Consider the following 24,699-nt stretch of genomic DNA (forward strand, 5'->3'; position numbering starts at 1 on the left):
CCCGAAGGGATACTGTTAATTTTACTCAGTGGGAACATTGCCCAGCACCTAAACAAGGGAGTTCAGAAACGTTTCTGAAAAAGTATACTTATTTCACTGACTTTAACCAGTCCAATCCCGAGTCCTTTTATTTTAAATTTCATAATAAGCCAATGTCCAAGGTTAGACTTACCGATACTAAATTGTTGTATTCGAAGGCCTTCCTAGATCAATTAGTTACTGGAGGCTATGAGCTATGGAAGGAAACAATAGACCTTAAATCAGTTTGGGGTTCAAGGGCCTGGCAGGTACAAGGCACTGAGGCTTTGCACCGTGCATGTCTCATCCCGAATCATATGTTGTTTTTAAATAAAACAATTTCCCAGACTACATGCTTTGGATTGGCTACTTCTAAAAAGTTAAACACTCCTTCTTTCCCGGAGTTGGAGGAATATGATGGTTGGAGTAATTTTACTCAGTTGTCCATTAGAGAATTACAGGCTCTACTCCTTAATTCCTCCTTTAACATTTCCAGTATGAATCCTAAGGGTTGGCTGCTTTGGCACCGTAGTGCTGATTCTTGCCAAAATAGATTTTTGAATTTAACTGACGGTTTTAAAACTGTTAGATCTGATCCCCGGTTTGACTTGGTTCATACTGTCACCTCTTATTCTGTAGGCAAATTGTGTCAAAATTGGCTGAAACACTCAACTTTACCTGCGGTTAAGAGTCACCTATCTAAACTGAATGCAGACGTGGATTTGAATGATTTCATTAAAGGCCCGGCTAGTGGCAGGACGAAAAGGTGGTTATATGGGGTTTACAATGAAATTTGGAAACTATCACAGATTGAGGCTGCTACACGCCTTAGGGCTATTGATCAGGCGAATCTTGAGAAAGTGCTTGCAGTTGTTGACAATAGTATTAACGTGCTTTCCTCTAGAATTTACACATTGGATAATATTGTGTCGTCAGTTGTCGATATTGTGCATGATGAAGTGTCAGTATTATACCATAGTCAGAATCAATTACGTTCAATCATGCAGTTTGCATGGACCCTTCAAACTCTGAAGAATGGTAAAGTTCCCTGGGGGTACATGAACGTTTCTTCTTTATTTGCACCGTTTAATTTGACTGACAAACAACGCTTGCTTTCAATGCGCGACGCTTCTTTTTCTATGTTACATATTGAAAGGTTAGAATCTTTACCTTTTTCCGTGGCAGAGGCCACTGCTGCAACGTGGCTTATCCACGGTTTAATAACGCTGCCTTTTGCTTTATATAAGTTTTCAAATTGTATGAAATATGTACCCATAGGTCGTTATTAACCTTTAGGTAGCGGTTTCCTTCATGAAGTCTGGTCGCTTCCATACACATACAGATGTTTCAAGGATGACCAAGAAGTTTATCTGAATGAGGAGGAGTGTACTGAGACGCCAGATCATTCTTTAATGTGTAGACACATACAGTTACACGGTTCATGCAACAAGGACCGACCGAATATGGCTTGCGTTTTACAAGGCACGCCAGTTCCTGCCATCATCCCCACGTTTAAATTATTAGAAAATGGTAGTTATTTAATGCTCAATAATGAAGACTGTTGTGGGTTAATTAAAGGTATAGCTTTCATCGTAACAGTAAGTGAGCGGGTTATTTGCTGCAGAAATGTGCTTTATCCTCCCACACATGAACATAGGGAGTCTTCCATCTGGCCACAGATACCAACCTTGGGAGCAGAATTCAGCGGCATGGCAAGAATAAGGGCTCTTTTGTCCCAGAAAGAGGTGGCCTTGAGCTCGGCCCGTGAAACTTTCGTGCTTCACATTGCAAACACCCGTACAGAGGTTCAGGCTCTTTTGAATACTGATTTGCCTTTGCATTTCGGAGCGATGGTTCGTACTATCTTTAACGCATCCTCCACAAAAGGCCTAGCACATTTTTTTAAAGTTGTTAGCAGTGGTCTCGTGACTTCCTTTGAAAAGATGTTTGGAGTCATCCCTGCTTTCTTCCATTCTATTTTTTCATCCTTGTTTGGAGGATTCCCATTTTTACTTGCATTAGCAGCTGGCGCTCTAGTGGTTTTCTGTCTTTTTAAATATGGATGTCCTTCCTGTGCAAGACCCCGCGCAACAGCTACTGACGCAGTTTCGCAACCGCATGCTTGAATATTATGGCACACTGCCGTTGGCGACATTGAGCGCGGCATATGGATTATCTTTTCGATTCTCCTATTTCACCTGTGTCCAGCCTGTATTTCACTGCCTGACCTGTGATTTCCATTGGGCCATTGATTTGTGTCTCTGCGGACCGGTTTCTCCTGACGTCGATTTTAATCAGCTGATGAGTCCTATCATTGCTCACGAGTTGGTTTGTTCTGACGAGAGGATTATGGCCTTAGCAGTGGCGCATGGACTAATTGGTCCCTGGGATATATTGTCGGCAGCACAGAATTTCTTGGAACTAAGTTTTCTTGAAAACCCACCGAGCTGTCCTCTGATGGTTATAGAGGATCCGGTGCTGGGAGAACACGTATGTTCTTTTCATCTTTTAAATTGGATGGCTGAACTGTTTTCGGATGAGGACAGTGATTTCCTATTGGAGGCTGTTGCTACTTACTTTGCATATACAGTTTTGTCATGGACACTGCCTCGGATTGACATGCTGATCAATAGCATTTCATTGATTTTATTGACTTCTTTGTCAAATTTTTTATTATTTCCTTGCCTATTGGCTTGAGCCACGTTATATTTTTGGGCTGTTTTTTAGCATTAATTTTTAATGTTTAGTTTCAGATCATGCTCGTTTAATGTTGAGTTCTGCTCTCATGAGATGGCACTTCTGTTATCATATTTAGTCCGTTCTCGGATCAAGGGGGGGTGTCATGTAGCTCCTGAATATCCTTATATCGTGTTAAGTTAGCATAGGTACATTTGAGGTTTAAACGCCATTTTCCATTCTTGCAACTTCTGCACACGAAACTTAATTGTTGACTTAGCTTTCAACCTAGTAGTTTGCCGTGGTTTATGTGAGAATAATATGTTATTGCTCTGATATCAGCTTTGCTTAATAAACTATGTCTGCACGAAGAGTGCTGAAGTTTCAGGAACAACACGATATGGAATTGTTATGAGGTCTGATCTCCACGCCTTCATAGTCATAACACAAGTGCAGCCTTTGCCAACTCTGGCTTCAGGCGGGATTGATATTGCTTTGCATGAGGCACATAGAACACACTTGATGCGGTGCACATGCAGAGAGAGCTGGTGTATGCTGATGTGATTCCTTCATGCTAGGACACTAAGGTATGGGCCCGCCCTAAAACAACCCAAAGAGACCTTCTTAGCTAATAATATAATATATGTGTTAGGGAGGGTGAGATATAAGTGTTGTTAACTCTTATTCATTACAGTATGTTAACATGCTATCACCATTCGCTTTTTATGTCTTAGTAACCATGCTGGTAATTTTGCTACTGATAATAAGTATACTTGTATTATCTAAGATACTGCGCCTGAGAAGACGGCATTAGTAAATAAACATTTCAAATGCACATGTGTCTTCTTTACTCCATGTTCTGGTTTGTAATGATAATATAACGAAAGAGTGTTCATGAGTTCCACGTACCCTGAGGTACAGTAAGTTCATGTTCTGGTTTGTCTAAACATTGGGAGTTTGATATGTCCAATGAGACACAGTAGCTAGCTCGGTAAGGGGTGAGTTGGGTACTAAGGTGAGTTTTGGGTCACCCTAATTCGCCGAGGTTCCACTCCTCTGTGCACAGTTCTGTGTGAGAACAGAAACCCTGCGACAATCTGGTGCACTTTACTAGGGACTTACTAGTAAATCAAATATGCAAATCACCAATAACCCAATCACCAATACATTTTACACAGGGAGCACTTGTACTTTAGAAGTGGTCAGCAGTAAGAAAGTACCCAGAATCCTAAAACCAGCAAAAACTAAATGCAGCATACACTCAAAAACAAGAGGCCAGAAGCAAAAAGACAGGGGCAATCACACCAAATATGCAAGGTCTAAATGAAACAGTTATGGGGTAGGAAAACTGAGTCTTGAAGGGTGGTAAACCTGCTGAATGAGGTCTTCATTACTAATATTTCATGATCTCTGAAGTCATAACCTAAGACAATTTGCTTAAGAAATGCACCATTAGCTGTGTGAAATAGGCTAAACCTGACACGGAGGCAGCTGAAATCTTGAGCAGTTGATGCACCTGGACTCACCAAAAAAAAGTACAGAATCCACAGGAAACATCAGGAAATCTATTATTGGTAAACAAAGTATTAGCTGGCCTACTCCAAGAGTGAAGTGTGCTAGGGAAATCTTTTAAAGGAGACATATATCCTGCTCAAGAAGAGTAGAGCAGCCTGCGTCACATCATGAGACTTTTTTGCTCTAGCGAGTGTAGAAAAATCCGACTTAAAAGACACATGCATTATCAGACCCATGACTCAAGGGATGTCTGATCACATAGAGTAACAAAATGAATGGGGCAAAATATCCTAAGTCTCCCTATGAACGGAGAAAGAATTTGCAATGGTATCATCAAGGGATGGGGCAAATGACTTGTCCAGAGTTATGTCCAGAAAGGTACAGTAGAAGCTGTTGAAAACAAATATTATCTGAAACATCTCGATAGTGTTTCAGGGATGCCAATAAATCGACAGCATTCTGAAATATTGTGTAACTTTTCTTTTGACAAGCGTACATTTGTTGCCATTATACCCAAAAAATGAGGATGCTTCAAGAGTCAGCATGTTGAGATTGAGCAATGAACAGCATAAAAACTGAATGAATGCAATGAGAGAAAGAGTGTTGCGTAAAGTATTGTTAATCCCAACCTGGGAAGCCGCGTGTTTGCGTCTACTATGTGAAGCAGGCACATGCTGTTAAGTGTATATAATATAATTTATATATGTATGATGTTTTCCTTTTACCAATTACCACAACTACAAGTTGGTACCAGTTTTCATGGTTTGGAAGAATGGGGAGGTTACCCCTCAGAGGAATAACAAAAAGAATAAAGTGGAGGAAACAGGACATTGGGAACACGATAAAAAGCAGTGGGTGAGGGAAAAGAATAAAGACAACAACACAAAGAGTATTGTGGGCAGGGCAAAGTAGCTTATCATAGCAAAGTATGTCAGTACTAATGTGGAGGAGATAAATAAAGTAAATTGGGGTGGGACACCTTAGGACAAATATCATTGGTAAAGTAAAGCAGTACAAAGATCATCAATAAAGAGTATGACAGGGCACACTGAGGTATAGCAAATAACATTGAGGGTAGTACAAATAATATGAAAGTAAATTAAAAGCTGTCTGGCAGAACCTCTTATGATCTGCCATAGTCTTATAGCCAGGCAGTGTTTACTGTGATCCACTCCTCTGGCGGGATCCAGTATGTGTTGGCGTGCACCAATGGCATCTATTTCATGATATCCCCAAAATCTCTCTCTCCTGCTGGAGGACGTCTTTTTGAAAAATTATTTATCTAGGTAACTAGTTTAGCAGCGTGGTAGGTAGAATCCTGAGCTTCAAGGACCTGAGCCTCGTCCATCCTTGACATCGGGTGGTGTTTGTAACCGGAAATACATCCCTGGTGAAACCAGAGCCCAAAGAAATTGCCTCGCCATGCTCTCTCATAGTGACTGCATATGAATATGGTAAGTGAAAAGGCCTCACCTTAGACCTTTTCAGCTAATTAACATGAACAAAAATCGTTCCAATGGTCTTTTCAAATTTATGCTTTTGAAAATGTTTATCCAGACCAGTTTTATGGATCCGAATGTGGAATAGACAGACTGTGTCTAGCAGAGATGGGTAACCAATTGAATTGATTGGTCCAACTTTGAGAAGGACATACCTTGTATGAAAGTGATATCCCATGTACAGGAGGACGTGGCCCCCTTTTCCATTGACAGGCCTTAATATAAGAGTTAGATGGGCTGCAAAATGGATATATTGTCTGTTAGCGAGGCAGACCGTGCGAAAAAGGGGAAGAGCAATTATAAGAAGGACCAATCATGTAAAGGTCCCAAGATGTTGAGACAGTCTGACTATAAGTGCAACAGGCTCTCTATAGAAGAGTCAGATATCCTCCTCACAAAGAATATACATCATGGTACCGAATGCAAGTCATAAGGAGTCATTATTTCTCTAAGAACATTATCGTGGACATAAATATTGACTTTGTGATAATGTTTCCCGAGCAACAACGACTCATTTGCTGTTCCTGTCACCTTCAGGAGATCAGAATTTCGTTTACTTACTGAAAGTATTTGACCTATTTAGAATGATTGCCTGATTATTCTCTGGTAAAATCAGCAGTTTCTGTTTTGGGCAGCTACCACAGAGTTTTAGCTACCACAATTTTTTTCCATTTAACCTTAAGAGCTTTACTGAGCCCAATGCTCGCAGCCTGTTCGCTTTGGCGTTGCCAGAAAGGGCCGGGCAGTGAACCGATGCACACGGTGATTTGCCTTGCATAACTACCTCTGGGTGCCTGGTACTCTTATTTGCAGAACCTACATAGAGTCTTTGGCTGTACACAGTAGGGCTGGGAGCAAGGCTTGGCTTTAAGCCACACTGTGTGCCCAGCCCTCATTGCTATCAAATGAGAAGCGCGTGGGCAGAAGACGTTGTGCACAGTTGGAGGTTTGGATCTATGGCCCTGCGCCCAAAATCCTTAGCATGGAAAACCCTTCTACTGGACCTTGGACCCACTCCTTTTGAAATTGTCCTCTGTTGGTGAATGCCCAGAACTAAGAGAAACGTGCTAATTGTCTGCCAGATTTCGTGCAGCTCTTTCAAACTGCGGCAAAGTTATTTACAATGTAAAAAATTCATACGATAAATACATCCATTTGATTGTATTTCCCATTGATGCGACATAAAAGCTTATACCAATTCACTTATTCTTTTTCTCAAAAACCAAGATGGGCTCAATTAAAAATGTATTGTTCCTAGCTTCAAAATGATAAACTTTTCAGTGAGCATGGCTTATTTGCTGCTCTAGCGCAATAACCACCTACTGAATTGGTTGCTATTATCAGAATACGAAAAAAAATCTGGGTTCTGCTACTGATGTAACTTTCTCCTCTATTTTTTCTAATACTTTGAGTTCTCATGTGATTGTGCTTTATTGCAAGACTGTAGTTTCAGTGGTCATCCCACTAGAGGCTAACAAATAAACGTCAATGCATACTGCACTGGGTGGAAACATCAGCAGAGCCATACAACACTGGCAATTTTGAAAAAGAAATCACCACAAGCATCCGCTTTCTAAATAGTGGTCCCTTACCGGAATTGTCCATGTAATCATGTCCATTATGAGCTGATGACGTTACTAGGCGGGAAACATCCTAGAAAAAGCAACATTTCAAGAATTTATGACACCACATCAGTCTCATTAGAAAAAACAACTTACGCTTCACTTTATTGGGCTAAAGCATGGCATGCTTACTGGCTGAATGTTGTTGCTTGTAGCAAGCTTGAGAAACATGTAGATGGCTTGCACAAACGTGTAGAGAAACATGGTCGGACTCTAAAAAAAACTTGCAGGAATGTCAATCCAATTCCTGGTGTTATTCCGCATTCCAGCTCGAAAAACTCGCCATAGCATGTTGCAGGGAAGGAATTACAGGCCAGAACTAGTGATTTGGTCCCTGGGACCTAACCCCTCTAGACCCTGCTACTTGTAAATGGGTCCCTGGAAAGGAACTGATGAATCTGTGGAACCCATAAAATGTACAGCTGGATAAAGGCTTGATCGGTTCTTGCAGGGAAAGCACAGACGGGCAAGCAAGGAAAGATATATATTAAAAATATAAAGGGCAAGATGTCAAACATCAATGAAAGCCAGAGAAAAATAAAAAATGGCAACAGAAGAAGGCAAGAGCTCAGGGGACTACACAAATAAATTGATTGGCGATAGGAACTGACCCTGTCTTCCGGCTGTGCTCCTTCAATCGTCCATGGATGCAACTCGCCTTCTGCGACATTTGCGACAGGTACAAATCCGGCTCCACCTCCTCCTGCTCCAGCTCCGCAACCACAAAGCAGCAACAAAAGTGGCACCACTGCCCAGGGAGACAATTATTGATTTCACGCTTCTGTGTTCAAAACACTCAATTTTATAATGTAGGAAATGCACAAGAAACAGTTAATCTCTTTTATAAGCTAAATTCAGGGAGGGGGTTTGATAACTGGTTATCTATCTATCTATCTATCTATCTATCTATCTATCTATCTATCTATCTATCTATCTATCTATCTATCTATCTATCTATCTATCTATCTATCTATCTATCTATCTATCTATCCATCCATCCATCCATCCACCCACCCACCCATCCATCCATCCATCCATCCATCCATCCATCCATCCATCCATCCATCCATCCATCCATCCATCCATCCATCCATCCATCCATCCATCTATCTATCTATCTATCTATCTATCTATCTATCTATCTATCTATCTATCTATCTATCTATCTATCTATCTATCTATCTATCTATCTGTCTGTCTGTCTGTCTGTCTGTCTGTCTGTCTGTCTGTCTATATATCGTTCTATCTATCTGTTTGTCTATCTGTCTATCCATCAGTCCATCTGTCAACCCATTGGTCCATCTGTCTGTCTTAAGTCGTTACTTGCTTTTCACCTGATGTATCTATGCTTACCAAACAAATACAGTTCGGCAGAATAATTCAATAAGCAGTTCTCTGAAATGCATAAGGAGAAGGTCCTCACTGCATGGCGCAGAAGGGAATCCAGGAAGGTCATCAATGGCTTAATGTGTCTTCAAAATAGTGGTATAAAATGACTCTAGCTGTGCATTGATCCCACAAGGTTACTCAGGTGTTAGCTGTAAGGTAATAGAGCTATATGTATGAAGGTCCCTCAATACTAAGCAAGGGAGCACTGTAGAAGGAGGCAGCTGCAGAGAAGGGATAAAGGTTGAGGTGTCCTCCAAGTCTATAGATTGAGGCCTCTAAAGATTTCTTATATAGTTGGTGTTTCACAAAATAACTGAAAGTGTGAGTGAGCGAATGTGTTCCTGTCATACGCTTTCTTAGTAAACATAATCCATTGATGCTGGAAAACCACAAATACTTACGCAAAAGCATTAAAAAGCCCAGTATCATCAGACCAATGGCAGATGGTCCAACCGTGACGTCTCTGCCCGTGATTCTCGAAGCATCGCAGAGTCCCGATTCGGTACACTGACAGAGCTGCACAGGGATGTTGAACGGTGTGGCACAGCTGTAATTGTGGTTGTCTTTCACTTGGACAGTCACAGAGGTTTCAGCAGTATTTCTGGTATCTGAAGTTTGCAGTGTGGCAGATGTTGCTTTTGAGAAAGAAGAAAAGACAATGAAACTGTTAAGCATGCTTGGCCCAACAATCTGTGTTTATCACCAAAGTCCTTGACATTCAGTTATACGAACAATCAGCAAACGTCCCATGAGTAGCTATTCTCCATGACATATTCTGTCAACCATGTTTACCACATACATCATGGTGTCTTCACTCGCTTGTTTGAAGAACATTAACCCCTTCCATCCTGGCCCGTTTCCGCCGCTGTGCGGTAAACAAAGGAACAGGGCGGGGCCGTGACGAACCCCAGCCGTCATCCGCACACGAGCGCCGCGGAGCGTGACGGCTAGGGTTCGTCACCAGCATGGAAGGGGTTAAGCATGGAGTGGACATGTGATAGGGAACTAGTGACTGCGTTTGTAGAGATGGGCTTCCAATCTTATGAAACAATAGATGCAATACTTTCACATAAGGAAGGGTTCTCCAAAGTCGGTCCTGGAAGGCCGGATGCCAGATTTTCATAACTACATTTATCTAAATGTGGACAAGCTAAACATCTGACACGGATCCAGCCCGTCAGGACCGACATTGGAGAACCCTGCTATAAGGGGACCAGAAATGAGTATCAGTTCTCAGTTCATATTTGGTAACTCTAGGTATGGCTAATAGCAAAGCACTGGCCACATATTGCTGGTGTATTCTGTACAGTATGTCTTCATTATTAAATTAAGGTGCAGTTTGAGAGTATGATTTTTTTTATATGCTCAGCATTTTTATTTGCATTCTTTTGTTCACCGTGAATGGGCACAGTCTATATTAGTTGCCACTGTGTTTTACTGCCATCCCTTCAAAATCGCTGACAGGTGAGACAGCAAAAAATATGCCATCTGAGTAAAAAAAAAAAAAAAGAAAAAGCAGACACAGCAAAAGGTTCATGAGACAGTATCTGGCGTGTTGGAAAGGCATAATAGCCATCCAGGGTGCCAGATTTCATGATGACCAGCAAATTTGACCCCATTTGAGAGAGGATAACAGGAGAACATTGGGCTTGACACAGCAAAAATCCTTTGACTCATCTTAAATGTATGCCTTTATAGCAGCACTGACACAGCAACACTTTAGGTAGTGGTGCACGCTTTCTGTAAGATCGATCATAATTAGAAGGGGTGATCCAGGCTTGCATCATGTAACAGTCATGGTCGATCGAATTGGACACAGTCCTCTTACAACATCTTATGCAAGCATGCAATGATGGAGGATAGGGTGCTGGAGGTTTCTTCTCTTTTCGGTAATTTCATTCCTGTGCTCAAATGGAGCTATGCAGGACCTACACGTGGCCTTATGGGATCCTCATGGCTTCACTACTCTTCCCATCGTATTCAAAGAACATTTGTCAATCTTGTATACAGATTTAGTACTTTCACCCATGAGGATGTGGAACACATACAATTCAACTTGAAATTATGACTCCATGAAATTCGAAAAATTATGCTCTATTTCTGGCTTCGAGAGATGATACACTATCCAGGAAATCTGGATCCAGCAGCAGCGAGGACATTTTTTGCACTTCGTCAAACCCACACCTAATTGTACAACACTAGTGTGGACTTGTACAGTAGGCTATGGCACAGGAGATTGGGACAAAACAGAAAAACAGAGATATTGGATATTGTGCAGCTGTGTTCGCTGTTCTTTTTTCCTCTTTCACTACAAAAATGTGTCTGTACAATAGTTGCGTGTAACAGGCACACGGATGGCACATGGAAAGTACGCCAGAGGCAAGCCTGCCTTGTCCTCATCTGGCAAGACCGGCGGCCCGGGACAATGGCCAGTTGACTACATCACCTTGTACTTCCCAGGCTGTCTCCAATGGCGATAAAAGCCGGACAAAGGTGAAATGGACTAAGACAAACATTAATGTACATTTCTTACGCACTGCCCTGTCAAACATTCTGTGATAAATTATCCCCTTTTTTGTAAGAAGATCAATAAGATTCGCAGCAATTCCCCTTCAATGTTTTTTGAGGAACCCTTAGCTTTCATCAGCACCACTTTAAACTTGTAGCCCACTGGCGAGTTGACCTCCTATAATCCCACAGAAATCTTAAAGAACTTTAAGTTGCACTCAGTTAAACAAGTGATAGACTTTACTTAGAAATATAAACCCCATGTCCATTAAAATTTACAGAACAATATATCTGATTTTAATTTATTATTTGATCAAATTATATCTCATCCTTAAATCAGGCATTGTTCCTTTGGAACTCCAACCAGGGATTACCAACTCTTTCTGAGATATATACCTTAGTCATCGTGATGTAATTTATATTCACTCAATTTATCTCCATGATGCTATGCTGACATGTTGGAAATCATTGTAGCTCATCACCTTTACACATTTATGACATTCAGATAGCCTCAATGCCTAACAGAAGCTCTGAATCTGCCCTACCTGTAGTAATGGATAACCTGTAAATCTCTCAGGATAACAACATCTCTAGAGTCTTAATTGTGCTAGATTTGTCCACCACCTTTGCCATTGTGGATCATAACAACTTGATCTCAGTACTTCAGCAATCTTCTATCAAAGATACAGCTCTCAAAGGGTTTACTGTATTTTTAGGTGACAGAACATAAAAGATAATGGGCAAAACCCTAACTTCCTCATCACTTGCTGTAGATAATGGAGTTCCTCGCGTCTTCATTATTTCCCTGATTTTATTTAACTTTTATGCCCTATTTTTGGTTAACCTTATTAGGAAGAATGGTTTTAGGTTTTTTGTACTCATACAGAACACTCTCAGCTTATTTTCTAATTTCAATCGGCTGGTCCTAATTATGAGGCTTTAACCAGCTGACTGTCTGACAACAATAAAAGGGATGAACCAGAACTGGCTAAAGGGTAATCTGGACAAAGCTGAGGTTTTGGTGGCTGGATCTGTCCTTCCTTTTCGTCCACCTCAATGTGTCCTGTTACTCTAGGTCTCTTTCCTGCTCCAAAACAACAGTTGAATCTCTGAGTGTCAAATTGGATCAGAAATTGAAAAAAATACTCAAGTATCTGCAGTAGTATCATTCTGCCCCTTGCAGCTCCATAGACATAGACCTCTCCATCCACTTCTTTTTGCAAAGGGTGACCAGGCTGCTATATCAGCTCTTATAGGGTCTTCCCTTGACTACTGCAATGTTTTTTATCATGGAATGTCCAAACACCTTATTTATAGGATGCAAATTATCAAAAACCAAGCATCCCGAGCGGCGGTCTCTGCTTCTTGCTATTCTTACACTAAGGCAATTCTTAATAAGCTTTGTTAGCTCCCCATGGAAAAAAGAACACATTTAAGGTGGCAGGTATGATGCATTGTCTTAAATTTCTTGAAGGAAATTGCATCTCTTTTTCCTAGTTTTTTGTGTTGCTTACAGCATCTGCCACAAATTACCCCTTCTTCCAATGCTTTGCTTCCGGATCCTCCCTGTTTCAAGAAGGCTTTGTTGGCAGGGGGTGAGGTGGGGGGAGGGGGGAGCGGATATCTTTCGATGACTGGGCTGCCAAACTTTGGAACAACCTTCCCCTCTATACTAAAACTTCTCCATCCTACTTGTATTTCAGGTCAAATCTGAAATCATTTCTTTATATACAGTAATCTGGCTCCCTAACTGTTCCTATCGTTTGCCTCTACTAGCACCTAGAGACCTGGAGTTAGTTGCTTTCTCCAAATTCTCCTTAACATGAAATAAGTGAAAAAAGAGACACCACAACTGTAGCAATTGCGGACATTTTACTGAGAAAAAAATACAAATGTTGTACTTGGAGATCATGGAGAGCTGGGCTCCATCTTAAACTTGTAAAAGAAAAATATACTTAAATAAAGAAAACAATGTGAAAGCTATTAGGCCAATTTAAATTAACACATTTTACAGTGGCAATGTCCAAGAATTTATATTAGTTTGAAAAAATCCTTCCGTAGAATGTGTTTGGTTAGTACACAGAGCAGTATGTCGTAAGGAACGAGTATCACCACTTTTGAAATCCAAAATATACTCCTGCATGACTGGCCCTGCACCAGCTTCTGCTTCCCTTCTTACCATTAAGTTGTTGGAGGGTCCAGGCACTTGTTCCAGTAGGCGGAGCTATAATACTGAATGTAAAAGGAGCACCATAGGGGTCTGGGTCCTTGTCGTTGGCAGTGATAACAATAGACGGGTTTGTGGTACAGGTAACACGCTTTTCAGGGCTGATGGTCGGGCAGTTCTGATTTGAATCAGGAACAGTGATCGCAATGGTACCGGTGGACGTCCGTTGCGGAACATCTGTAACAGAAATGGCACAATATGAATTGTGAAGAAGAGGCTCCAATGAAATCAATCAAATCCAGCGGTTCTCCCACAGTGGAAAACTAAACATACGCAAATTGAAACTGTTTCAGAGATACATAAACCTAGATATTGGGGCAAGCAAACCTGTTACATCATTAAGACTTTGAGCACCAATACATATTTAGAGAGACAGTTACAACATTAAACATTTCCCAAGGATTCTAGTTAAGGTCTTACACAGTTATAGCAGCACTTTAAACAATTGTCCAGAGACATACCTTACAAGGCGTTTAAAATGTGATAGGGCAGAAAATTCAGTGAAGGGACTTAAATGCACGGTTCTTATTGCATCTCATACCAGAAGACTTGTCTATGCTGTCGATCAGGACAGGGTGACACTGCTTTAAAAGTCCTCCTCATGAAAGAAGTAGTGCTTGAGAGTGACTTTAATAGTGGGTAAGGCACTGACTACGCTACGTTTCTAGAAAAGAGCATTTTCAGTGCATGGATGCTAGGAGAGAAGAATGGCAAAATCTGGAGGCTGCAAATGTGGTTGGATGTGGTAAGTTAGTGCTAAGTTTGCAAGTGGTGGGACGGGTCGAAGACTGTAGATTGAGATGCCTGAATGAGAGGGGGCTGTGCCGGGCCATAGTCTGATTTAAACCCCAGAAAATTATTTTTCCCTGGACAGCATTTTGAATTGAGACCAAGTCAACCTATGACAAAATCACGTGGGAAGTTTTGTTTTGCAAAAACAGACGGGGCAAATAATTAAATTCTTTGGACCAGGGTATCCTATTTTGGAGCAGGAAAGCAGGATGCATGCCAGATGTTCTGTATATCTACATGAGAAAGATGCACATATAATGCATATAAATGAAAATCAATTACATTTGTCACTGGTTATCCTGAACATTTGACGACGCAGGATAGGCTTTCTGTAGGACAATGATTTTATTCTTACCGTCACTGATGGCCAAAATTTCTGCATAGTAAGTTCCATTGATAACATTGCTTGAGTCTCGCCCCAAATCTTTGACAACTTTAATTTCTCCAGTTTTGGAATCAATATTTAACCAGTTCTCCACATCCTTTCCTTTAACGTACCTGATTAAATGTTAGAAAACAGTGTCAGAAAACAAGATATTACTAATCAGTAAACACACGAACCAGCATAAAGAGAAACAAAAAACTGTGCCCGTTCCTGCATAAATATATAAAAAGCTGAAGGGTGTTCTTAGAGGATCAGCCATCTAAATGTATTCTGCTGACTAGAAGTTGAAATGGCGTTTGGAATAATGAAGCTGCTCACACACAGCGATTGCTCCTTTGTAGATGTAAAAAGGACACCCCATCACCATTGAGCACAGTGTGCCTGCCCTGTAGACTGAGAGAACAAAGATCCATTTATGATCTTGCCAGAAGAACTCTCTAAAGCAGTACTGCTCTAAAGGACTGCTCTTTCTGGCCATCTTATCTTTCCTCTCAAACCTTCAGATTGGTAGCCAGTGCTTTAAATGGGCTGGCACCGTCCGGTACGGAGAACCAGCACTTTTTTAATTTGACAGGGAGAGTAGCGGCACGTTTTGAGAGAAATGTTACACTTTTAATTGGAGAGTACCGGTACTTCTCAGTAACAAGCAGGTACTCTAGTACCGAGCACCTGAGCTTCTATTTTTCCATTTCAAGCGCTGGGTAGTACCTTCTTTAACCCCCCTCAGTGCTCTTTCAGCCATTCCCCTGACTAATCATGAGTCCCTCAGCAGGCTACTTTCAAAGAGAGGCAAAGGCAATCACCCAATCAAATTTCTTAAAACATTATTATCCCGATTCAGGTTGCAACAAGCATGGGGATGAGGCTCAGACAGATAGAAGTGTATTCAACATGTTGCATAGCAATTGTACAAGGACCATTAGCAGCTTAGTAATCAGGGAGAGTGGGGAGGGTGTGAACAAACTTTGTTTATTACACCAGGGGACCTAAGCAAAATTTAAGGACGATAGTCAACTAATTCTGACACCAAGACGACCAATAATCCTGACAACTTCCTATATCATCCCGCTTTTACCCTGCGCTTGAAGCACTTCTGCAGGCTCAGTTGTGAAATCCGAGAGTGGCAAAATGTTGAGGGTTACTGTAACGCCTGCCTTCTAACTCATTACTTGTTTGGCCAACTCCAATAAAGATGCGAGCGTGACCCGTTATGTGTACCATTGTGAGAGTAACTCCACGTTATGGTGCAGTGTGGCCCTTTTTAAAAGATGACTGATCTGTATCTAGACAGAGACTGATATTAAAATAACCTAAGGAGATGGTGGTCACTGAACCTCTTTTCCTGTGCTGACTGGAGCTTCTCCCACATAAATTATGAGATTTCCACATAATTATGGATATATCACATTTTTCATATAATTCATCATCTGCTTCATAATCTGTGGATTTTAACAAAAATATTTCTTTCTAGCTCAAACGGATCAAAAGTTACTAAAAACACAGTGACACGTATTGCACAAAGTTGAAGGCCCTTTGCAATGGTTGACTGGTTAACTTTCTGTTACTTATTGCTGTGTTTGGGTATTAAACTGGTACTAATGAGGAGAAATCTTTGCCCAGACACAGTTAACATATGTAAAAATAATGACAAAACCATTAAATAATATTATCACAAAAAGTGGTGCATTACTCCTCAGAAATTGACTTTTGTTGCTGCATATTATAATCAAACCTGCCACATAATTTAATCTTCCTCTGCCGCTTAATTCCAGTGGCCCTGATTATTGCTGCAAATTATATTGTCGGCAGTACTTTCTCGCAATAGCCATTAACGTTGCTTCACCACAATGCCTGCAGAAGTGAATCACAAACCTTTTGAGCCCTGATTACATTACATGGTTTATCCCTTGTCCCACACTTATCCTTTTACAACCTCCAATTTTCTGCTGTCTGGCAATGGAATACAACAGTGAGTAGAAAGTAGTCAGAGTAAATGTGGCTCCTGGTGTCCCATTTACTTTATGTCCCTGACACTACATTTATGATTCCTGAGACTGGGGTAGCAAGAGTGGTGCTAGGTTTATACCTTAATGAGAACAATAATATCAGCAATTTCTTTTCTGTTATTTCTGTTATACCAAGCCTAAAAGCTACATTTTTCTGTCTTCTCCTCTAATAGGTTTACATGCAACATGCATGAAGAATACATTAAAAAAAACTGAAGTTAAAATAATCACAAGATCATGGCAAAATGAACAGTAATCTTACATGACATTTGTTGCAGCTTTTCCAGTGTCCAGGTCCATGACCTGCATTTTTCCAATGACATAGTTATATAAAGCTTGTCCAGATAGCCCCGCTGGAATGGCGAAGAACCCTGTGGATGGCTGGAACTGAAACCCCTCTTTCACATTGTTTACTGTTACCCTTACGGGGGTCACCATTGCTTGGTACTGAGATGCAACAGAACTGTGGAATTCTGCTTCGTTAACGAGAACAAATCCGAGATTGACACTTTGCATCATTTCGTAGTCAAGTGGCTAAAGTGAAAAAAACAAAAATTGTAAAAACATCAGTGTTTCAGTTTCCAGCAGACTAGGGTAGAAAGAAAAAAAGTTAACAGATAACTCTATCTGCAGCTTTCTCCTCTTGTCTATTATGTTTCTAATGTGGAGATGGATGTTGAACACAAAAGGTGGGAGTTGCAATAAGTAAAGTTACTCTGTTAAAGTGGTTGCCATTTGCTTCACATTAGGAGTATACCTATAAGTATTTCTCATTCTTCCTTCAATTGTGATAGTACACAGGTTTGCAACATTATTTTAAGATTGTTACATATTTACCTACTTTTTACCAAATTAAATGGTATTGTGCGAGAATCTCATTTAGATATCAAATGTCGAGTTTGTTGAATGGTTTTATGTGTTATACTTTTGATTAAGGCGGAGCTAATATGAATCCAAGATGGCCGCTCCATTCTAGCGCTGCATGGTCGAGAGTCTCCCTTAGATCGAATCTGCTTAGAGGGCAACATCTGCACCCCTGCCTTCCATAGCCCACCTCAAGGGGACTCACCAACCCGCCTGCTGGTGTTTCTCTCTGGCCCCGTCCCCCTTTCGGGACCACTGTCCGCTCCTAGGAGTCACACACCCACTAGCTGGGTAATTAATTTCAACTACTGATAAAAGACCCCCTCTCAACTGGACCCTTCCTTGCTGTTGGCGCAGCAAATGTCTGTCTCCTTCCCTGGCCAGTATCTTTTTATGGTAGGCACATCTGCAGGCACTGTTTTGCATTGATTTGGAAATGTCTGCTTCTTGAGACACTTGACCCTAGACATAGTTGATTCACAAAATACCACAGCTCTGGGAACAGATGCCCACCCAACTGAATCAATGTACTTAATCATCTTTCTCCTTCAATGTTAAGAGCATGTCCTATTATATAAAGGAAAAATTAAATACACCACTATTTAATGCCCAAACATGCAGACATCACCATGCTGAAAGAGACCCATTTACAAGCGGTGTAATCCCAAAAGTTGAACAGAGATTGGGCATGCAGAGTTCATGGTTGTAGCCACACTGATAATTCACTGGGGAACACTCGGACTCTCACAGCAGCTTGAAGACATGCGGGCTAGCAATCCTGATAGAGAAATGTATACTTCATAAGACAAATCAGATAACCTAGTCAAACACTACAGTGCAGACAGGGTGTGCGTAAACTAAAGGGCGGCAGGAACATGCTTGACATCTGGTGCCTGTTGCACACAACAAACACAAGACAGACTCACAACGTGAATATTTCTAAGTCTGTTAGCAAACATTTTGGACAGTTGCATGCTGCAAAGCATTTTCACAGACCACTCACTGGTACATCTTGAGTTAGAACTAGGATGACACACTTTCCAGGAAAGATCACACATAAGAAAACTGGCACACGGGCAGCCCTGAGACAAATGAAAACTTATGTCCCATATTCGGCTGTATGTCCAAGTGAATAAATGCTCAGACTCTGTGGTACAGACCTTATGGGCGGCAGGGAAGGCCACATAAAGGGGTCTTTTAATTAGAGACTCTGCAATTGCCAAATATCATTCTAGAGCCAAGCAGGTAACACTGTAGACGACTGTCAGGGGCCTAACAGGATCTTACAACAGTGACCTCTCACCTGCATAAAGTGGGTACTGCTGCCCACTAAACATGGCCTGACATCTTTCTTCAGCATGGCAATTAAGTCCTGCTGGCAGCCCAGCTTCATCAGAGAGAATCGCTGATTGATATTACCACATTAAAAGACAAGGCGTCTCACCTTCTCATTCTCCCACTCGAAATTATTGAATCTTTTATCTCATAGTATGACGGGCTCTACAGCTCACAATGTGACAACACATAGACCAATGAGAATACATTTATGAGTACACTCAGGTTACCATTCTTTGTCTCTGTGGGGAGAGCCTTGCTTGAAGGAGAGCTAACAGAAGGATAAAGTGGAAGCTCTCTCTGGCCTACCAACATGAAAAAAGCCAGACGAGTACGGCTTCCTTAGAAAATTTCACAAAGTAGGTAAAAGACTCTTGCTTCCCTTGCTTTGTGCCACCTTCTTTGATGCAGAAGCAATCAGTTCACTGGACTCTGTATCTAACAGGGCAGTCTTGATTAACCCTTATCCCTAAACAAGTGACAGGCCCATTGGACTTTGCTAGTTATGAGCTCACCTCCCTGATGAACATCAAAATTAAAATCCTGGTGATAATACTAGCATTTATGCTACGTAAGTTTATACCATCTCTGAGTCATAACTTGCAGGTGGGGTTTGTACCCAGACTATCAATCAGGAATCACCATTGGATTCTTTCCTAACCTCTGTAGATGACCAAAGACGATCCAGCAAAGGACCTCGCCTTCTTGTTTGATGCTGAAAAGGCCTTCAACATGGTGAAGTGAGGTAACCCCTTCCGGACCAAGAGAGGCTACATCTCAGAACAGATTTGATTTCATTGGCAATATCTGCTGGCTCTATGGTGATCCCCTTGCTACGGTGAACTGCAGATGCTTTGGGTACATGGAATATTGACTGTCAATGCCAGGTCAAGGCAATTCTGCACAGCAATGACATTCTATTGACTATTTCCAAGCCTGAGTAATGTCCTTGAGTGATTCATTTTCTGAGTTTTAGGGAACAGAATTGACTGGGGTAAGTGTGAAGGCCTATCTATATCTAGTACCAACATAAGAGGCAGCCTCCATAGCTTTGATATGAAATGGATCCATAAGAACCTCAAGTACCCCACTGCTGGTCAAGGCTGACTTCCTGAAATTAACGGACCTGTTCCTGTCACTATTGGGGAGGGTGCAGGTGATCAGGATGAAGGTAGCTTCTGAGTTTGATAACATATTTGGTATGTCATCAATATTAATTCACAGGAATTAGGCTTACTCGTATGGAGTGGGAGAAAACATAAGATCTCTAAGCTGTGGATGTACACTGCTCCGGAGACACTGTGAGTCCCCCATATGGACTCTTATTGTCATGGCACACATTCTATCAGAATTCGTCTGCTTTTTACCACAAGCGAGGGAAGGCCCAACATGGATGACTATTAAAAAAGCTATACTCCTCTGCCTAGCAACAATGCTACTGTTCTATATCCGCAAAACGGTTCTACCTTTTCTGGCCAAGTTGATTGTCCCTACAATGCTCCTGGGTTGCAGGACAGTGCACAATTTTGAATACACCAGCTTTTACCCACTGTTGCATGGATGAACCCCTGTGTGGCACAACGCAGGCCTACTGATTTGTGTTTCCCCGATATAGACAGGAATGGTTCAACATGGGGGTATTCTCCCTGGATCAGCTATACCTTGATGGGATACCCAAATCCTTTAGTCTTGAAGTTGGAATATGGTCTAAATGACTCCAAAAGACAGTTGACAAACTGCCTAGGCAGCCACATTTGCCTGTTACTTGTTCCTGTAAAATTGCCCAGTAGAAAGTGCCTTACACTCTGTGGCCTCTCTCATTGTGTAATTGGAATGCTTCCAGCGCTTGTTGATAAACTATTTTCAAAATCCTTTCCATGAACATCCATTTTACTTTGCCAAACTGGGATGAAGAAATAATACTGTCCTGACTTGCTCTGAAATCACGACAGAATACTCAAGGAGCCCAAGCTTAAATTCTAAAGGACACCAAACTAATTGTTTATGGACACCACAGTGATTGCATTGAGCGAACCAGCAGGGGTAGTCTGAATGCTAGTGGGGCACTTAGGGGCAAATGTGATTTACTATAAGTGTTGTGGGCCGCTCCCGTGCTGAGACAATATTGAGATGTGATCTGGGTTGAAATGAAAAATGTCAGCAATGTACCAGTCTTCCCATTGACATAATCATCCCACATGTAAAGGTAGACATTCCAGGGTTGAATAGCAACTAACATAGCCTCATGTGAGTAGAGACATCCATGGCATTTGCCAAAATTTGTATTTAGTGCCACTGGTGCAAGGGAATGGCTTTTCTAGGTCTTCTTTGTATGTGGCCCTTTCCTCACCTATTAGAGTTCTGATGAAGAGGTTGGCTGCTGGTCCATAGGTGGTAATATGCAGATAAGGACACTGTAAACAATCATCCCTCTCATTGTCTCTCCCATTCCCCAACAGCAATGCTGGAGGAGATGGTAGTCACTCGCAAATTCATCTGGGTTATTGTTGTTCCCACCCACAAGCGTCCTCTGGGTATGTCTCATGTCTCGTGTTGGGATGGAAATCACCCTTGGTTGTCTGATCTTCTCTGGTGGGCATGCCCGCTGCACACCCTCCCTGACCCTTCTAGCAGGTACACAAACACATTTTGATTTGGACTCTGTGCCCCTTTGTTGCACGCCATACAACACAGAATAGAGGAACTACCGCCCTTGAATGTACCCCTACACCAGATGAGGCTTATTGAGGATGTGATGCGACTTTGTGGATTCTGGGACGATGTGTTACACCCAAGTGATTGAACCTTTTCTGTGTGGCAGGCTTGCTCCCCCCATTAAACCTGTCCCATGCTATGTTCTCCTCCAACCTCGCTACTCCTCTTAGTGTCTTCCTTAAATTCTGACTGCCGACTTCGCCCGTTTGCCAAGTGGGACATCTGGAGTCTGTCTTGTAAGCTCTCATTTCCACTGATCTCTTTTCTAGTCTACACCTGTTATGAAATCCTGCCCTGTTTTTTCCCAAATACTGAATCATTTCTGATTTACCAGTCACTGGGGGGTTCCCTATGATTACTGAGGGAATGAGGCCATATTGGCTATAGGCACTGTAGAAAGTATATTGTTGCATGGTGCATTTTCTGTTAGTGACCGCTTAGGACTTCCAATTTGAACTATTGGTGTTCATCGCCCCTTTGCTTATCTAACTTTTTTGAGTTCTATTGCTCACAAATCCACAGACGTTGCCTTCTCTCTCTCTTTGACCTGCATGCTTTTGGTCTTGAAAAATAAAATTAAAAATACTGCCAAAAAAGTCTACTCTTGAGACCTTGGCCATTCTTGTTTCCGGCCTGTGGGTGTCCTGTCACATAAAGGCAGGACCTAAAACTGCTTTTCAAATGAATTAAAATGAAAAGAATATGGAATCCAGAAAAGAGAAAAACATAGAGAATACCGCAAAATTAAGTCATTATCAAAAATTGAGTCATTTTAGCATTGAGGTTCATTCACTACTTTAGCTAGGGTACACATGGCTTGGGTTAGAGTTGGGCTTAGGGCAAGGCTTTAGAATAGGTATACGTTTAAAGTTAGTGTGAGGGTAAGAGGTAGCTTCATTGTTATGGTGAGGTTTACATTTAAGGTAAATTATTACAGGGACAGTTAAGGTATGTTTTAGGGTTAGACTTAAGGTTAGGTTGAGAGTGAGGGCAGGGCTTAGAGTATGCTTACGGTTTATGAAAGAATTTGAAATTTATAGTGGTAGCTATGTGTAGGAGTAGACAATGTAATATTTGTACGAAATGTGTTTGGATGGGGTTCCCTCTAGGGGATTTTCTATAATAATATTATCTGTACATATCGTATAAGTTTTAATATAGATTAATTTTATACAGCTTTGCTCAGCTGGTGTTTAGCATGACTGATGACCTATAGATGGACAGGCCCCCTTATTCCTTCCCTGCATATTCTTGAAATTTCCAATTTCTTCTGTCTCTTCTTATGGCCTGGTTCCTACTACACTCACATAGAGCAATTTTATTTTGTTTTGCTCCTGACTCCTATTTTCTTGCTGTTACTTCCTCATTCATGTCTTTGTACCATGCAACACGCAGGGTTCAAGCAATGTTAGCATGGCCATAAAGCTTCTCCATGGAACACCAATTTGACGCAAAGTAGTGTTCTGTGTGTGACCATCTGGGTGTGGCCCTTGAAGAACAGTCGGATATCCCAGGCAGAGCAAGGGAGCCCCTATTTTATGGGAAATATTTGCTCTGCTAGTTGTCTTCTTTTGTTGTGACTCTGTTTACTTATGGGATAGTAGAATTTTGTAGGAAAGAGGAGAAGGCTCGTTTAGGTAACCAGACAATTATATGGGAGAATGGACCTAGGATTAGCATGAGAGACCATAATGTTATGGGTGAGTCGAGAGATATGAGAGAGCGTCCCCTGGGTTCTCTAATATGGCTGCCTACCATGACATTTTTTGTTTTAAGAACGTGAGTTGAATAGTAGAGACAGATGAAAGTAGAGTGTGACATGTGTGCCAGCCCATAGTATGTATTGTAGCTTGCAACAGCATTTGACATGTTGATTTACTCTTGTGAATTAGCTATACTGTATTTGTTCACAATTTAACTATCTGCCAAAAATACACACACCCACGTTTAGTTGAAATGTCAAGAATCTTTGACACATCTTATCAAGTACAGCACAACTTGTGTGACATTTAAAGGGCTCTTTTGGGATTTGCAAATTGTAGGCATGTGTATTATGAATTTGTTATGAATTTAATTCCTTCTTAGTTCACTATTCTGTGACAGTTAACACGAGCATCTTAAATAGACCATACCTTTACGACCCTTAAGACTCCCATGTTGGTTGTGCGGTCGGTATCGATAACAAACCATCCTCCATCGTTGCCAGAAACAATCTCGAATTTTCCCCACCAGTTTGCGGTCTGTTCTTGATCAGCATCATTAACTTGCATCCAGAGCAATCCATCACTCATTGTATTTTCTGAAATACTAACAGAATACTGGAAAGAAAAGTGGTAATGTGAGGTTATTTATCTTACTGCTCCTTCACTCCAAATAACACTACATCCTGAAGCATAAACTGTACAACAAAATAATATACACATTGGTAAAGAAAGAAGACGTAAAACAAGCAGTGACAAAAATGATGTGTCTGACTTAAGGTTTAAACTACAAGCCATGCCATTGGCTTTGCCAATGCTTGTTATCAGTGGACTGGTGCCAGTGAACATGCTGAACAGCAGTGGTGGCTCCTTTTCGTGATGCTGCCAGGTTTACTGGAGAGCAGCAGTGGGCTGATGGCAGCATAAAATGGAGTTGCTGGGCATACTGAAGAGCTGCCCAGTGTCATTTTCATCCTATCTGAGGTACATTGACTAGAAACAGCGGCCCGTCAACAGGAGTCAAAGGAGTTCTGGGGTATGTAGAAATAGACCAGCCTGATTCCAGGATGCATATCCGAAGCCTTGCAAGATAGCGGCTTTTGTTACTGATTTTGCAAGTTCTCTGTCTGTAAAACGTTGCCTGCTACTGTGGCAGCTGGATAAAGTTCAGGCTCACACTTGATAGTTGACAAAAGCAACTGAAAAATAGGTGCTGCGCTTAAAAAACAAATAGATTGCTAATGTGTGACATTTTTAAAAAGTGAGATCGTTGAGTGTAGTTGTAAAAAGTAAGAAAAGTCCTTCAAGCAGTCAAATGAAAGGACTGGAGGAGGAAGGACTTATCTAAACACCAACAGTATTTTGGTGAGACTAACATACTTCAATAGGCTGACCCAAGTAGTGTTAGTCAATGTCTCAACCCAATTGCTGATGGAGGCTGAAGTAAG

General features: G+C 41.4%; 1 protein-coding gene across 1 annotated transcript in view; it reads right to left on the reverse strand.

The window, feature by feature from the left end:
• The window catches only part of DSG4 (desmoglein 4), a 117,364-nt gene that overhangs the window by 26,388 nt on the left and 66,277 nt on the right, over window positions 1–24,699 (reverse strand). The window contains exons 8-14 of the mRNA XM_078687379.1: window positions 23,684–23,869; window positions 16,900–17,171; window positions 14,602–14,744; window positions 13,407–13,631; window positions 9,121–9,354; window positions 7,942–8,078; window positions 7,301–7,361 (exon numbers count right to left, since the gene is read on the reverse strand). Of these exons, the coding sequence (XP_078543505.1) occupies window positions 7,301–7,361; window positions 7,942–8,078; window positions 9,121–9,354; window positions 13,407–13,631; window positions 14,602–14,744; window positions 16,900–17,171; window positions 23,684–23,869 (1,258 nt within the window). The remainder of the gene's footprint in view (window positions 1–7,300; window positions 7,362–7,941; window positions 8,079–9,120; window positions 9,355–13,406; window positions 13,632–14,601; window positions 14,745–16,899; window positions 17,172–23,683; window positions 23,870–24,699) is intronic.

The sequence above is a fragment of the Lissotriton helveticus genome, chromosome 4_1 (assembly GCF_964261635.1).
Source record: "Lissotriton helveticus chromosome 4_1, aLisHel1.1, whole genome shotgun sequence".
Classification (NCBI taxonomy): Eukaryota; Metazoa; Chordata; class Amphibia; order Caudata; family Salamandridae; genus Lissotriton; species Lissotriton helveticus.